Source organism: Arachis ipaensis, chromosome B09, assembly GCF_000816755.2.
Source record: "Arachis ipaensis cultivar K30076 chromosome B09, Araip1.1, whole genome shotgun sequence".
Lineage (NCBI taxonomy): Eukaryota > Viridiplantae > Streptophyta > Magnoliopsida > Fabales > Fabaceae > Arachis > Arachis ipaensis.
The window spans coordinates 115,684,655-115,702,509 of record NC_029793.2 but is presented as its reverse complement, the minus strand read 5'-3'; the positions used below and the strand labels follow the sequence as shown (position 1 = coordinate 115,702,509).

At 32.0% G+C, this 17,855-nt stretch overlaps 2 protein-coding genes across 18 annotated transcripts in view; both read left to right on the top strand.

Annotated features, from left to right (window-relative positions):
- LOC110267235 overlaps positions 1–8,551 on the top strand; it is a 10,861-nt gene extending 2,310 nt beyond the window's left edge. Inside the window, exon 2 of one of the 2 annotated variants that reach the window (XM_021112414.1) lies at positions 8,217–8,551. In XM_021112414.1, coding sequence (XP_020968073.1) covers positions 8,217–8,304 — 88 coding nt within the window. In that variant the 3' untranslated portion in view covers positions 8,305–8,551. Of the gene's footprint in view, positions 1–8,208 lie in introns of both variants that reach the window. The other variant, XM_021112413.1, reaches the window with a different exon arrangement.
- LOC107617695 overlaps positions 2,627–17,855 on the top strand; it is a 21,457-nt gene continuing 6,228 nt past the window's right edge. For 11 of the 16 annotated variants that reach the window (XR_002354615.1, XR_002354607.1, XR_002354614.1 and 8 more), the window contains exons 1-4: positions 14,745–15,072; positions 15,196–15,381; positions 15,839–16,042; positions 16,408–16,751. The gene's annotated coding sequence lies outside the window, so the exon portion shown is untranslated. Of the gene's footprint in view, positions 2,643–10,693; positions 10,698–14,743; positions 15,073–15,195; positions 15,382–15,838; positions 16,043–16,407; positions 16,752–17,855 lie in introns of those variants that run through there. The other 5 variants (XR_002354612.1, XR_002354608.1, XR_002354609.1 and 2 more) reach the window with 5 other exon arrangements.

Below are 17,855 nucleotides of genomic sequence, written 5' to 3'. Positions count from 1 at the left end.
CCGCCCATAACCTTTCTGTTTCTAATGCTTCTGCCAACGTTGACTTCTACCTCGGTTGAAATAATTGTACGGTTACAGATCGTAATGAAATTATAACACAAAATCTACAACATTTAAAATGAAACGTTTCACTACTGAAACGTCACTTAAACAAAAGAAAAGAAAAATAAAAAAGTTAAAAAGAAACGGTCAAATACATACATAAAAATATTTTTCAAATAAAATTATTGTATTAAATCAAAAACGTATTACTAATGAATAAATTACAACTAATACGATCGTAGGTGTTGCAACTTTCATAATACCTCATCGGATCACTTGTCAAATTCCCAAATACATCGATAACCATGCGAAATATTCGACTAAGTGAGCTTTTGACAGAAAGTTGTTAAAGAATGGCCATTCACGTGGCCAAACAGTAGTTCATTTTTGAGTGACATCTCACTCCAGCTTAAAGTGTCCCTAACCAACCAACTAGTTACAATTAACTTCTTAACAAGACCAACTCGCTTTAGTTTTAACTCAACTCTAATGTTTTACATTTAACCGTCCTTTGAATTTAACGTCCTATAATTTCCTTGTCTTTAATTTTAACGTTCTTTCATTTGTTGTCTTTGAATTTACCGTTCTTTAATTTACTCTTACCCCTTTAATTTGTACTTTAATTTTTCGTCTTACATTTATCTTACCCATGCTAGTCTCTACCCTTAAGTAACCCAAAATCCTTTATAACTTAACAGGCCTAGTTTAGTAAAAGTAGAGAAGGAGGTAGTTACGTAAGTAACTGTAACGAACCTTTAGATTCTACTAACCTAGGGTTACAGAACCGATTGATTAGAGAGATTCGTACTTGTTAACGGGTTGCAGAACTAAATTAATGAGTACCCTTCTAAACTTCAAGCCATTGACTAATATGGTGTGTTTAAGTATCTAGTTTCATAACCATCCTAATTTACAGTTTTATAGGTAGGTTGGGGCTTAGATTAGGTTACACTCTTTCGTTAAGATCGTACTTAAAAAATAGGGAGAGAGTTCCTAGACTTCTTAAGGTTAATGCCTATCGAAGAGACAGTTTTGTTGATAGGTTAACTTAATTCTAGCTTTCGAAAGATTGTTTTTAGTTCTCTTTTCTTTCTTCTTCTTCTACTTTTTATGATAACTAGGTAACTTAATGTTATCTCGAGGGATTGGGTTACTTTCCCCAAATCAACAAGTATCGAGAGTTTTACCTTTTACCTTAACTTTCTATGTAATGACTTAAGTTTCTTCACGGCTTTTAATTTTCACTTTTTTTTCAGGAAAGATTGAATTTAAGATTCGATAAATATGTGAAAGAAGGTAACTAGAAGTTAGAGACTTAACCCGAAAACCGGAACTACCTTAACCCAACTTCAAAGAGTTTAAGTAAAGGGAACGACAACTCTTCTCTAGACAAACTTAACGTTTCAAGACCACAAGTTCAACCTCATTTGCAAACTACCGGTTGCAACTGAGTTTGCGGAAAGAATTTTTAGTCTATTTGGACGACAGTAACCGTAAACTGAGTTACAACCATCCGGTTGTAAGACACCACGTGCTTAACACTTAGTGTGAAAAGTGTTGAGCATGGTGATTGGTCGTTCACGTGACCCAGCAGGTTCATTATGGAAGGGGGGGGGGAATGAGCAGTATTTCCTTGCAGGGCTACACCAAAGTACTTGCAATGAGATGTTATAATACAAGTCAAAATCTGCTTGAAAATGGCTGACATACAAAAGTGTAATATTGATAGAAAAGGAAGTCCCCACCTTAGCCAACTGTCCTTTGCTAAAGAGTTTAGGTCTCTGTAAAGGAAGCATGACCAATTCCTTCAAGGTGTCCTTCACATTTTCTAAAGCCCTAATATCATCAAAAGTGACCCCAATATCACTTGGAGAAATCACATCAGCAAGCAATTTTTTCTCAAATACATTCTTAGTAACCACATTCTGAGCAAAATGGGGAGGGGAAAAAGAAAAACAACAATAAATATTAAGAATTGAAGAATAGTCCCCATATACTTCAGTAAACAAATAATTGAAGTTCCATCTAAAAAATATGGTTACGAGGTAACATGTTTGTGAGGCTACAATGCAAAATTCAATTATAGTTGGCCATGGGTGCGGAAGATTTGATTCAAACAATAATAGGGACAACAAAAGAGATGAAAATTGTAAGAACTGGAGTTTTCACGTAAAATCGCTTTAATAAAATAATAATCTAATTACGCGAAATAGGTTCAAAAATATAAAAATGTTTTTTTTTAATATAAAGATGAAATTTGATTTCAATGAATTTTTCTAAGTGGAAAAATGTATCTTTTATGAAAAGTTTTTGGAATATTGTTGGATTTTTCCCCTAACCTCATTAGGTAAGGTAAGTCTCTTCAAACTCTTGTGGTGTGATGTTTTGGGTTAGCCCTAGTAATATTTTTGTATGTTATATGAAGTTAGATTGAGGATTGATGTTTGTTGGAGTGAGCTTGATGTTTTTGGAGCTTTGAGTTTGAGCTTGGTGTTTTGAGTAGCGTGGGAATCGGCCAAGGTATGGTTTCTATTTCTAGACACTTAGGCTAGTTGACTCTAAAATAGGTTTGATTGATGTTGGTGCATAATTAATTATATGTGAATTTATGTTTGATGATGAAGAGGATGATATAAAGTGTTGGAGTGTGTGAATTATGAATTATAATGATAATAGGATGAGTATTGGTGTTGTTTATAACTATGATGTTGTTGTTGGCGAATGGCGTTGATTATTGAGATTGAACTTGAATAGTGAGAATTATGACGATTTATGGTAAGATATGATGAGTGATGTTTATGATGAGTAAATTGTGCAAACTATTGATGTTTGAGATCTTGAGTTGAAAATTGTTGATTTTGTTGAAGTATGGGGGAAGGATTGGGTGAAATAGAGGTTGAGTTGATTAAAATGCAATGGAATGGTAAATTCTAGGGTGTGGTAGTATTTTGTGATGGATTGGGTATGTTTTGGTTTCGTTTGATTGTGAATTTTGGAAGTTTGAGAACCTAGCAAATTTTTGGTAAAAACCAGTTTTTAGTGACTTTTGACGGATCATAACTTGAGCCTTTGTTTTCGAAATTGATTGAAACTTGTCTTAAATTAAAGTTCATTTAAAGATCTTTAAATTGGTATAATGTTTGATGAAAATGAATTTTTGTAGAGGATGTTATGAACGTTTAAAATTTGGTATTTAAAACTGATTTTTGCAACTTTACATGAGTTTAGAGCTGATGACTTAGGTTTTGGAATGTTGTGGACGAAATTAGTGTATGTTGAGTTGTGAAGTATGGTTGAAGAGATTTTTGAGAAATGGGAATGCTTACGATGAATTTGAGAAGTTGAAAACGGGTGATGGTTATGATGAGTTGAGAACTTGGAAAGGAATGATGAAATTATTGGATTATATAGGAGTGTGCAGGGCTTATATCCCTGGCGTGGCATTTTTTCTACTGCAAGAGTGTGTCCAACACTATATCTTTAATTTATGATGAGACAGTTGTTGTTTCCTTCTCTACTGCATGAGTGTACAGCGCCTATATCTTTGGCGTAGCACAAAGGCTACATCCGGAAGGATGTGTCGGGTTGTCATTTATATATCGACAAGTGATATCACGAGCTAATAGGACAGACATTCATCATATGCATCTCTTATGTGCTTGTTTTCTTTGATTACATGTAGTATGCCTAAATGTATAATATGCCTATTTACTTCTTGAATTACTTGCTATACATGAATATTACATGTGAATTACTTGTTTGTATATACTTGTGATTGTCTGGTACTGAGGAGGTTAGGTAGGCGGTGGCGATGGGATCACGTGAACAGTAGATGTTAAATTTGGTGGTATCAGAGTGGTTCATCCTCGTGAGCCTGAGGGATGGACTGATTGTGCTTCGTTCCATACTCTGGGTCATTTTTCTTTCATGTTATTTAGGTTATCGATTTGATATGTATAGCATGCTTGTTTGTGAGAGCCTTTGGGGATAATGGAAGCCCTAGGCTTGAGATATTGAGACAGATCACCTCGGTATCGATTATTTGGCGTGGAAAGGAAACTTGAATGCAAAACTCACAGATGAGGTCAATCACGTTCAAGGAGGGATACTGAGGATGATTAACCTAGCCTATGCATTACGAGTTTGATAAACCCCATTTTTAGGGTTTATCTTGTGTTAAATTTAGAGGATTTTATCAACTTTTTCCACATTTATTCAGTAAAATAGCATGGTTTTGTAAATTCTCCTTAAATTGTGCTTCAGAGTGAAAACATGCTTTTTAAGCCCAAAAATTGATAAATTTAATTCACTTTAATTCCATTCGATGCCTTGATATGTTTGTTAAGTGATTTCAAGCTTAGAAGGCAAAGATTGGATTGAAGGAATGAAGAAAAAGTATGTAAAAATGGGGAATTCATGAAGAAATGGGGATTTGCTGAATTCAGGGCGACGCGTATACGTCGCCCATGCGTATACGTGGGAAAGAAATGTTTCAGGTGACGCGTACACGTAGCCCATGTGTACGCGTGGGAGGAAATCTGTCAAGCGACGCGTATATGTGGCGCACACGTATGCGTGGGAAGCAGCACGTGACCAACTTAAAGGCAATACGCTGGGGGTGATTTCTCAGCCATCCAGGCCCAAATCCAACTCGTTTCTGATGCTATTGAATCCAAGGATTGAAGGGGGAATGTACCAAGTAGTCATAGTTTAGTTTTTCATCATGTTTTATGTTAGAATTCTAGAGAGAGAAGCTCTTCCTTCTCTCTAGAATTTAGGTTTGGTTAGGTTAAATTTTCCTAGATCAAACTCTTAATTCTTATTTTTAGTTTAACTCTCTTTATATTTTATTGTTCTATTATCTCAATCTTCTTAGCTTTCCTTGTTAATTTCCTTATTTTTCCATTTTTACTTTCATGAACTCTTGTTGAATTTTTATTTTCTTTTAATGAAATTTTATGCTTTCATGTCTTTTTATGTTGATCATAATTGCTATTGTTGATTTCTTGTTTGTGTTAGTTATGGGTTTCATTAATTCTTGCAATTTGTGACGTTTACTTTTATTGCACTCTAGGTGTTTGATAAAATGTTTTCACTAGTTAGAGAGTAGTTTTCTTTACTCTTGGCTTAGGCTAAGAGAATTGAGTGACCTTGAGTCATTGGGTCTAATTGGATTGGTGATTTGGGTCCCTTGTTGGTCAATTTGATACCCATTGACACTAGTCTACTACTAAGTCAGTTAGTAGCTAGATTGAGACTTATGGGTTGATGTTGATCAAGACTATTTGACATACTTCAAGCATAGAAGTAGACTTGATGGGTTTGGTCCCTCATAATTGTCAATATATGGTTTGTAGACAAGGATGGTAATCTCAATTTCCAATCCTTAGCCAAGAGTTCTTTTTGCCATTTAATTTCTATTTTTGTTACTTTAGTTACCTTTCATTTAATTCTTTGCATGCTTATTTACTTTCTTGCTATTTACTTTTCTTGTCAATCACCAAATCAAACACCCTTGTTCATTCATAGCCAATAATTGAGCACTTCATTGCAATTCCTTGTGAGACGACCTAATGTTTAAATACTCTCGGTTTTTATCGGGGTTTGTACTTGTGACAAACATATTAAAACTTTGATGGAGAGTTAATAGTTGGTTTGGAGCTATACTTACAACGAAGTTCTTTTTCCATTGAGAAGATAATTATCGTTGGTCTAGAATTTCTGAATAGAAAAAGAATTTCGTTGTAAGCATAGTTCCAAACTAATTAATAACTCTCCATCAAAGTTTAATTTTGTTTCTCACAAGTACAAACCCCAATAAAAACCGAGAGTATTTAAATCTCTGGTCATCTCACAAGGAATTGCAATGAAGTGCTCAATTATTCGCTATGAAGAAACAAGCGAGTTTGATTTAGTGATTGGCAAGAAAAGTAAATAACAAGAAAGTAAATGATAATTAACTAATAAAGGAAAGAAAAAGAACTCTTGGCTAAGGCATGGAAATTGAGATCACCATCCTTGTCTACAAACCATATATTGACAATTATAAGGGACCAGCCTATCAAGTCTACTTCTATGCTTGAAGTAAGTCAAATAGGCTTGATCAACATCAACCTATAAGTCCCAACCTAGCTACTAATTGACTAAGTAGTAGGCTAGTGTTAATGGGTATCAAATTGACTACTAAGGGTTCTCAAATCACCAATTCAATTAGACCCAATGACTCAAGGTCACCCAATTCCCTTAGCCTAGGCCAAGAGTATAAAAAACTACTCTAATACTAGTGGAAATATTTTATCAAACACCTAGAGTGCAATAAAAGTAAACATCACAAAATGCGAGAATTAATAAAAGCTATAACTAACATAAGCAAGAAATCAATAATAGTAATTAAGATAAACATAAAAAGACATGAAAACATGAAATTGCATTAAAAGGAAATTAAAATCTACAAGAGTTCATGAATGTAAAAATGGCAACATAAAGAAATTAACAAGAGAAACTAAAAGGATTACCATGATAGAACAATAAAATATGAAAAGAGTTGAACTAAAAACAAGAATTAAAAGTTGGATCTAAGAAAATTTGACCTAAACTACCCTAAATTCTAAAAAGAAGGGAGAGCTTCTCTCTCTAGAATTCTAACCTAAAACATGATGAAAACTACACTATGATTACTCCCCCCATTCCTTTACAATTCTTTGGTTCAATAGCATCAGAAAATGAGTTGGATTTGGGCCTGGATGGCTCAGAAATCGCCCCCAGCGTATTGCCTTTAAGTTGGTCACGTGCTGCTTCCCACGCGTCCACGTGGGCCACGTATACGTGTCGCCTTGAATTCAGCAAATCCTCATTTTTTTACGAATTCTCCATTTTTACATGCTTTTTCTTCATTCCTTCAATCCAATCTTTTCCTTCTAAACCTGAAATCACTTAAAAAATATATCAAGGCATCGAATAGAATTAAAGTAATTAAATTTATCAATTTTTGGGCCTAAAAAGCATGTTTTCACTCTTAAGCACAATTTAAGGAGAATTTACAAAACCATACTATTTTAGTGAATATATATGAGAAAAGTGGATAAAATCCTCTAAATTCAACACAAGATAAACCACAAAATTGGAGTTTATCAAACCTTTAACATGTTAAAATAACCCAATTCGTGGAGTTGTTGTATATAAGTTAATGGGTGAGGTCCAGCACCAGTGGCAGGAGAAGTGCCGACTGATTCAACTACAGAATGAGGATGATACAATTGTGGTTTTTAATTAGGATTTTCAATTTCTAACCGGTATGGCTTTGAATTATGTCGAAAAAGTTTTAAAGCTTAAAATGATTTTGAAATTTGGTTTGAAACTTTTGGTTTAAATGATTTTGTTTTTGAAAGTAGGTCAGAATCCTTGGTTTAAATGATATCCTTTAAAAGAAAAGTGATTTCTATGATTTTGTTAATTTGTGAATTTGGTTTGAAATTTGAGATGTGATTTGAGGATTTTAATGAATTTATGGAAATCATGATTTAAAGTAATTGGTTTAAGAATAAATTATTTTTGAGTCTTTAAAAAAAAGTTGAACTTGAGAAAAAAGTTGAAGTTACTTTTGAGAAAATTTTAGTGAATTTAAAAGTAAATGAATTTGATTGATGAAACAGGATAATTTCCGAGCCTTTCGAAAAAGTCTTAGACTCAAGAATGAAGTTAAAATTGTTCTTGGAACTTGGTTAAACAAAAATGAGATTTATTTGATTTTGAATAACCATAGAAAGGATTATGTTTTTAAAGCGTTCTAGCGATTTTAAAGTAATTGTTTAAGAACAAAAATGGTTATGTTTTGAATCAAGATTTTGATTTAGGAAAATAAGGTTATATTGAGTCTTTTGATGAAAAGAATTTAGGGTAAGTATAATGGAATATAATATTAAGTTGAGTTTTGAAGGGTATGTGAACTCGAATAGTGTATTTAGGAATAAATGAGTAAGGAATGAGATTTTTGGTTTGATACGCACCAAGTAAATTATTAGTGAATTTAAATGGACCAAGTACGATTTTAAAATAAAAACGGTGTCAGTATGTGATTTAATTCGTGATATGATTGTTGAAATTGGCAAGGACGGAGGTTTCATCCCACTTGCATGTTTATGATTAATAATGATTATGATTGAAAAGTGTGACAGGCACTATATCCCAAGAGTGTGGCGGACACTATATTCCGGAGCGAATAGACAAGTTGAGATTGAGGATTCTCTCTGTTGCTGCGAATAGACAAGTTGAGGATGAAAGATTCCTTCTCTTAATGCGGTGGACAAGTTTGAGGTTGAAGATTCTCTCTCTTATCGTATCGGAAAATGGAACAGAAGGTTGAGGATTCTCCTCGGTTAAATTTCTAACTATGGTGAGAACGGTGGTTTGAGGATAATTATCCTTGTGATAAGTGTGAACATAATGAATTATAATTATGATGAGGTTTGATTAAAGTTATAATATTTTATAATTGTGATTTTGATTATTATTTTGATTATGTTTGATTGTGAATATGATTGAAATGAGATAAAGGCTCGCTATGTTGGGAGTAGATATGATGAGAAATGAGAACTTTGATTAAGTCCAGTGATATATAAGAGATTATGATTGATGATGAATGGTTGTTATTGATTATGAGAATTGATATGATAATTATAATGAGAAATGTGATTAATGATTGACAAGGACATGGGTTTGTTCCATTGGCGTGGTTGATACCCCCAAGAGGAGATATACAGGGCACTCAACTCTGCAAGGTGCATAGGACATTTAACCCTGCGAGATATACAAGGCATGTAACGACCCAATTTCTAGTATGTCATGATCAGACTAGAAGCTATGCATTACTAACTTACTTCCCTACTTATTAGCTAATATTTATTATATGAGCATATTGTGATAATAGTATGCCCAAGATCCAATCTATCATGATTGGCTCTCGTGCAAGTGGGAGATTGTTGGGAATAAGGAGTATGACCACAATCCAATCAATCATGTGTTATTATTATTATATTAAAATATTAATATAATAAGGTCTTTGATTAAATTTAGAGATTTATCATTGTGATAGTGATCATAATATTGAGAGATAAATCTTTTATAATTTAATTTAAATTGTTCTTGATCATAGGATTATTAAAAAGGACATTAATAATTCGGAAAGATCAATATATATATAATGGTCTTCATTGGATGAAGATTAATAGATCTCATTTATTAAATTATATATATAGATGGTGCATATAGAGATATGACCATTGAACTGACTCACTCTGAGAATTCCTAATGGTTATAATTACCGCATATTTGTCAATAGGATATTCTCAAGATGAACATAGTAATAGAGTCTCCTTTGACCTGCGACTATCATAGTAATTAACAATATATTTATTATACTTTGATTCCGGACACCTAATACCCTAGGGTGCTAGTTGAATGGATATTGGGTACGATTTAAATACTTGTAGAATTAATGATTAGTCAATAAGGAATCCGTCAACTCTCGGTAAAGAGTTTGAGCTCTATGATTATAATGACTGAAATGAATAAAACCTTGGCCAAGGGGATTGAATGAACGAAGAAATGAGTTTCTTAAGTCATTTACAGTTCATTATAATAATGGTAACAAGTTAAGAGTTTGACCTTCTGAATTTGAATTATAAATTTGGATGAGATCCAAATCGATTATGTTTTAAATTATTATGATATGATTACCATGTGTTCATAACACGCAGCGGAAGAAAAGAAGGTAATCCTTAAAGATCTATTTTGTGCTTAAACTTTATTCCAATAATATAATATTTTAGATACAATCACAAGTACTGACTATTCCATCACTAATATATAATATATAGATCAGACCTAAATACCTTTAGACGCTTTAGTAAAAATCATTTTCTCCTTCGATGGTACGAAGGCGCTATGCGTATCCACACCGAGACCAACCTTTGCTGTCAACTCCTTGACCAATGGACATCTGATCTAAATTGAGAAACCTCTTGCAACTCTTTGCATGCCATAAAATTCTTCTCCAAGAATTCGGCTCACATACATTTATGTGTGTAGAGGCAAAGGAATAAAACTCTTGTTATTCTCATCTGTGTCGCATTCCTCTACTCTTGGCATACATATATATAGTATGAGATTTGTTACTGATTTTAAGTTTGATTCTCAATTCAAATTTAAATCATATCTTTAAATTCCAAATTTATAATTCAAATTCAGAAATAGAATAACTAATTATTCTCAAATCTCATTTAATATTCTCAATTATCATATTATTTCCCAACAATCTCCCACTTGCACGAGAGCCAATCATGATAGATTGGATCTTGGGCATACTATTATCACAATAATCTCCCACTTGCACTAGAGCCAATCAATTATGTGTATAATTTTCAATGCACATTTGTGTTTATCAAAACTCTTTTGACCTTAAACACCTTAACTCTCTACTCTCTAGCATATGTACTTGACCTTTTGCAAAATATGCCTAGTGCATAATAAATATCACATTTTCTTAAAACATGAAATCTCCCACTACAATAGTGCATAATTTTATTTTAAAGACAATCCTTATTGAACATGATTATAAAAAAAATCTAAGTAACCATTAGATCTATCTTTATAGAATTGTATCATTATACAAATAGGCTACTTTGTCGAAAAGTTAATTTGACGATCAAACTTTTTATACTTTCAGGAGAAAGTATATCCTCTATTGAGTGGTATACAAATTCTAATAAAAGTAATTGTACTCCCACTCTTTCTTTAAGATGGACTCCCTTTTCTAAAAAGGAATTTAACCTCTTATCATAGACATTTTGTCATAAGAAGAGTGATAAAAATAATCTCATTATTTCTCTAGAGTAACCAATAAATCTGATTTATTGGACCTAATATCAATTCTATTTTTGTGCAATCTCTTAACACATATCTTATTTACAAACTCTAATATTCTTGAGTTTCAGCTTATGCCTTTTCCATATCTCATATGGGTAAAAAATTGATTTAGTGAGAAATTTGTTAATTTAGCCACATTTCTAAAATGTAGTCTAAATATTTAACAAATAGTGATATTCAACTAAATCAAATTTCATGTTTCTTAAACATGATGGAGTACATAGAGTACTAGTATTTATTCACGGAGAGAATCTCATTTTCTATTTAATAGAATATCAATTAGATATTAGAGATTTTACTTTAAACTCTTATAATAAAAATACTCAATATTTTTATTATTGGTCAAACCAACCCTTAAGAGCAATTTTGATTCGCATCTTCAATACTCATGTTGAATTTTTCTAAAAAGATCACAAACCTTAATCATATTAAGGAAAATTTTGTTTGTAACAAAATAAATGTCTAAAAATACTTGCAAGAATAAATCTCGCTAAAGCCATTTGCCTAATGGCATTCCAACTTCTAAAGTTGTTTAATTCAAAATACATCGTCCAATACTCCCACTAGTTTAAACAAAATTTTTTATAGTCATACTTTCTTACTTTGGGGCACCACATCTTCTCAAGATGGTCAGTAGTAAATAGTAGGGAGATGCCTTTGAAATTAGAACTTATGGTTGTCAAAACAACCCATGTAAAATAATATTACAAATACTTCAAAAGTTCTGATCATTCCAAAACCAATTTTATTGGAGGATATTATTTTAATAAAATTATCATCTCCATGATAACCCTTTCATACATGATAACAATTCTCAGATGTTAGCCAATACATTACTTTCAAGTATGTCACACAAAAAATGGACATATTTAAAAATTTAAAAATTTAAAATATGAAAGTAAATTAAGAAATCTATATTTCTGTTAAAATTATTTAGAATCATGAATGAGTACCTTGGTTGTCAAGTTGTTACTCATACCTATTCCAAATAAACATGATTAAATTGCATCCTATACAATTATAATCCCAAATAATTATCTGGTTGTCAGACAATTATTTAACTGAATTATATTTTATACCCCTAAGTTGTCTAGGTTCAAGTATAAAATTAATTCTTTTTATACATCATCATATGCATAAATAAATTCCATCTTTGAGTACAAGTCTCCTGGTTATCAGGTCGTTCCTTGTAAACAAGAGATAAATTTATTTTTTTGCAAACTCCTAACTCTTAGGATTTATCTCAATTGTTAGAGAATTTCTATCAATATTCATGGATTAAATTTTATACTTCCAAGTTGTCTAGGTAAAAATATAAAATTAAATTTCTAATACATTAAATGTATATACTGATTATTATCTTGAAAATAAAACTCTTGGTTGTCAGGCCGCTCTTTATAATCAAGAAAATTAGAAAAAGTTAATTTCTAAAATTATAATGTTCAAAACACATCAATCAAATCAAAATTTGATTTTTCTTGTACTAACGTTTAGCCTTACAAAATTATCAAATCAAATTTGACCTTTATATATACATTTATATATATAAGAAACAAATAAAAGATATTTTGTATCTTATTCCTTTTATTGTGACCAAAATCACAATAAAATTTAATATATAAATAAAATCAAACAAAATATTTGATTATAAATATAACTTTTATATTAAAAGAATGATAATTTAATCACAATTAAATCATTAAAATATATTAACTATTAATTTATTAAAAAACCATCTCAATGAAAATAAATACATCACATGCTTAAAGAATAATTTGAATTAATCCTATTAATTCACAAACTTTAAGAAAATAGGAATAAAAATTTAAACAAAAAAAAAAGCCAAAGCTCTGATACCACTGAAGGATTACCATGTGTTCATAACACGCAGCGGAAGAAAAGAAGGTAATCCTTAAAGATCTATTTTGTGCTTAAACTTTATTCCAATAATATAATATTTTAGATACTTCACAAGTACTGACTATTCCATCACTAATATATAATATATAGATCAGACCTAAATACCTTTAGACGCTTTAGTAAAAATCACTTTCTCCTTCGATGGTACGAAGGCGCTATGTGTATCCACACCGAGACCAACCTTTGCTGTCAACTCCTTGACCAATGGACATCTGATCTAAATTGAGAAACTTCTTGCAACTCTTTGCATGCCATAAAATTCTTCTCCGAGAATTCGGCTCACATACATTTATGTGTGTAGAGGCAAAGGAATAAAACTCTTGTTATTCTCATCTGTGTCGCATTCCTCTACTCTTGGCATACATATATATAGTATGAGATTTGTTACTGATTTTAAGTTTGATTCTCAATTCAAATTTAAATCATATCTTTAAATTCCAAATCTGAATCCTTTAAATTTTATGAATCATATCATAATAATTTAAAACATAATCGATTTGGATCTCATCAAAATTTATAATTCAAATTCAGAAATAGAATAACTAATTATTCTCAAATCTCATTTAATATTCTCAATTATCATATTATTATTATATTCTTGGTGCTAGCAAAGAATATAATAATATTCCATTTGAATCAATATAATTATTTATTTGATCAAATCAAAATAATAATTAAATAATTCTATAGCAAAGATTAGAACACTCGTTAGTGTGTGACCCCATAGGTTCAATACTAAGCGGGTAGTAAATTAGTCATACTAAATTTACTAATCAAGGTTGGCATCTAGCAACACTCCTCAACGACCCAATAGTATGAAGTAATATATTTTTACTAAGAACCTTAGAAGAACAAAGTATAGTTCCTTCCATCTTTCCAGCTCTTGGTTAACCCTTAGAGTATGGTTTAATTGTTAAACTCTAACTTGTTACCATTATTATAATGAACTATGAATGACCTAAGAAACTCATTTCTTCATTCATTCAATCCTCTTGGTCAAGGTTTTATTCATCTCAGTCATTATAATCATAGAGCTCAAACTCTTTACCGAGAGTTGACGGATTCCTTATTGACTAATCATTAATTCTACAAGTATTTAAATCGTACCCAATATCCATTCAACTGGCACCCTAGGGTATTAGGTGTCCGGAATCAAAGTATAATAAATACATTGTTAATTACTATGATAGTCGCAGGTCAAAGGAGACTCTATTACTATGTTCATCTTGAGAATATCATATTGACAAATATGCGGTAATTATAACCATTAGGAATTCTCAGAGTGAGTCAGTTCAATGGTCATATCTCTATATGCATCATCTATATATATAATTTAATAAATGAGATCTATTAATCTTCATCCAATGAAGACCATTATATATATATTGATCTTTCCGAATTATTAATGTCCTTTTTAATAATCCTATGACCAAGAACAATTTAAATTAAATTATAAAAGATTTATCTCTCAATATTATGATCACTATCACAATGATAAATCTCTAAATTTAATCAAGGACCTTATTATATTAACATTTTAATATAATAATAATAACACATGATTGATTGGATTGTGGTCATACTCCTTATTCCCAACAGAGCATGTTTCATTGTTAAACGTAGTTATTTCGGGATGTGATTCTTTGAAAATGCATTTGGTTTGATAAGCAAAAATATTCATAGATAAATTCACAAATAATAACAGATAAAGTACACTACTACATTTTGAACATTTGGTAACATTTATTGCTTAACATTTGTTAAAGTGTTAGTGATTATTATACAATTATATATAATGTAACATTTATAATGAAATGTTAGTAAATATATATAATTTTTTAAAAAAACTTAAAAAATGTTACCTATTACGATTCTGGAAATCAAAATCGGAGACTACCCTAACTGTTGGACGGAAGAAAGATCAGGAACCTACTCCAAATCTCGTTCTCCTTCATACTCTCAGCTCTAAATCGCACCCCAAATCGTGTTCTCCTTCACACTCTCGCTCTCAATCTCTGCTTCGCACTCTCGCTCTCAATCTCACTGGCGCTCTCGATTGTGCTCCTTCTCTGCTTCGCACTCTCGCTCTCAATCTCACTGGCGCTCTCGATCGTGCTCTTCCACTCCTTGAATCTCTCTCTCGTTTCAACAAATTCTAGGGTTGGGTTTGTTATTCTCTGTTTTGAGGTGAGTCTAATGGAGGAGGAGAAGAACCTCTTTTCGTATTCTTTCTTCTCTTACTGATCTTGATCCAGATTTGAATCATACATATGTAATTTCTCACTAATTAAGTTGTTTATTTGAATTTAGGTTTTGAATTTAGGTATAAATGAGTTTAATTACTCCTTCAATTCAGTGGTGGGACTAGCAAGAAAACTTTACAATCAGATTTGCTAATCAGAATTGGAGAATAACGGAACGGGATTTTGTGGAAGAAATTGGAGCCAGAGAGAAGCCATGGCTCAGCGGTTTTCGTTTCGCTTTTCTACTTTCAAGGTAACAAGCTGACTATGTCTCTGTATGATAGGTGTAGAGAATATAAAAGAATAATAATTTGTGAGTTCCATTAGAAAAAAGAAAAAGTATAATTATATGTTTGATTAGAGTGTGGATAATATAAGAAAGGTCAATGATGTCAAAAGGGCTCTCCCATTAGGTGAATCCACGTGATTTCAGGGCCTTCAAATGTTTATGGTTCAGCGTTCTACCTTACAGATGCGCAAATTATCATGGTTACTGATTTGGTCATGAAATTCTTTAACTCAACTTTTAGATCCTCATGAAATTCTTTAACTCAATTTCTTTATTTCTTTCGTTCATTGTTATATTCTTTATTTTCATTTAATTTGTTCTTGTTTCTTGTTCAAGAGTGGAATGCATGTATACATTAAAAGTGAAATTTGCTACTGTCAATATTAAGAGAGTGACATTTCTATATTTTTTATACTATTAGTTAATAGTTAATGCTCTCACACTCTCGGTCAGTCACAAAGCTCCCAACCTCTGACTCTGGCCAGTCTATGCTCACCTCTCTCTTGCCGGTGCTCGCCTCTCACTCTTGACGGTCTGTACTCGCCTCTAGCCGGCTCATCTGCTCATCTCTATGTGTGCTTCTCTGCTCGCCTCCGTCTGTCGCCTTGAATTTCTGTTTAAATAGGTAAAAGTTTAATGCTTCTGATAAGTACATCTTTCTTTCAATGTATTGGTTTGCAGAGAAATAAAAATAACTAAGTACTTGTGTGTACTGCCACACACACACTCAGTAGTGTCTCAGTGTCTGATAAATCATTTTGGAACAATCATAGCCAGTTTTATATGCATTGTATATCTTTGTCCCGCTCGTCAAAGATCCTCAAATCTGAAACATGGGGGAAATATTTAAACAAGGTGTGTCAATAGAAAAAGTTGAAGGGAACATATATATCAAAGTTGGAATAACGAATTATTGTATATCTGCGTTGTCTTTCAATTACAATGATTTAAAGTATAAATGTAACAAAGTGTTGTGAATTATTTGAACAGGAAAGGTGTAAAGGGTGAAACACAATTTGAGTGTTGTTCGTTCCTTTATATACAATTAAATAATTTGGGTGTAAAGAGCTAAGAAAATTTTAGATGCTGGAGCCTTAGAAAATGTTTCTGCCATATTTCGATTGCATGTGGCACCAAAGTTACCTATAGGCGTAGTGGCATCTAGATCTGGTTCTTTCGTTGCCGGAAGCGGCTTCTTTGAAGCAATAATAAGTGGCAAGGGAAGTCATGCAGCCATTCCTCAGCATTCTATAGACCCCATATTGGCAGCTTCTAATGTGATTGTTAGCTTACAACATATCATTTCTCGCGAGGCCGATCCTCTGGATTCCCAGGTAATCTTATTTTCTTCCTTTCTGGTCATGCTATTTGCTCATATTTGATCTTATTTTATTCTTAATTTCTGCCTTAAAACAATCAATTTTTACCACATCAAGTATTTTGCAGAGCCAAAGATAAGCTTGCAAATCAATTTCTTCATCTATGATTTGCTTCCCTTGCTTTCACATTCTTATTTAAGTTTAATTTCGAAGCATCAGTTCCACCCTTTTGTTACTTTGCTTAATTTGAGACATTATGTTTGTTAGCTTATTTAATTGTATATCTGTGTTGCTTATTTAAGTGTATATAAAGGAACAAATTAATTGTATATCTGCGTTGCTTATTTAAGTGTTGTTCGTTCCTTGTTGGAATTGAAGGTGAAAAGGAAAGGTTTTAGAAGAAGAGTTTGAGAGATTAAAGAAAGAAATTTGTGGTGGTAAATGTTGTGAAAGTAATTGGCATCTTGCGGGTTAAGTGATTAGCTGTAGACATTAACTTTTTTTTCTTTTCCTTTTGAAAGAAAAATAGATATCACGTGTATGTTGATGATGACTTGATGGTCAGTTGTTAATTCCATGTCTACTGTTTCAGGTGAATTCACAAGTTCACTTTACGTGCTCAATTGTTTTGCCATTTTCCTCCTTTTCTTAGCATAATATTGATTCATTTGATAAATGATACTATAAGAGGGAATTGGGAAAATGATTTGCAAGTTGTTGAAACGCAATTCCATGGCCATAGAATGTTGCATTCAATTTAAATTCAATCATTTATTCTCTTTCGGCTTTGTGCATTGCATCTCCAAATTATGAATTTTCTAACCACGTGGGAGTGCCAAACTCTTTTTACCTTTTTCTCTCATTACATTTTCCAAAATTGTCTTTCTTTAATTTTTAATTTAATTTAATTTCCACACACACATTCTTCCAATTACTATTATTAGCTTCTTGTGTTGACTCCAAATTTCTGCTTTGTCTTCCTTCCCTCAATTAATTGATTCTAGATTTGGTTAACCCAAGTGGTCACGCAATTTCATGATACCCAAACCACAACTTGATCTTTACTTGGTTCACATTTATTTATTGGTTACCCAATTAGAAAAAATAAATAATTTGTAG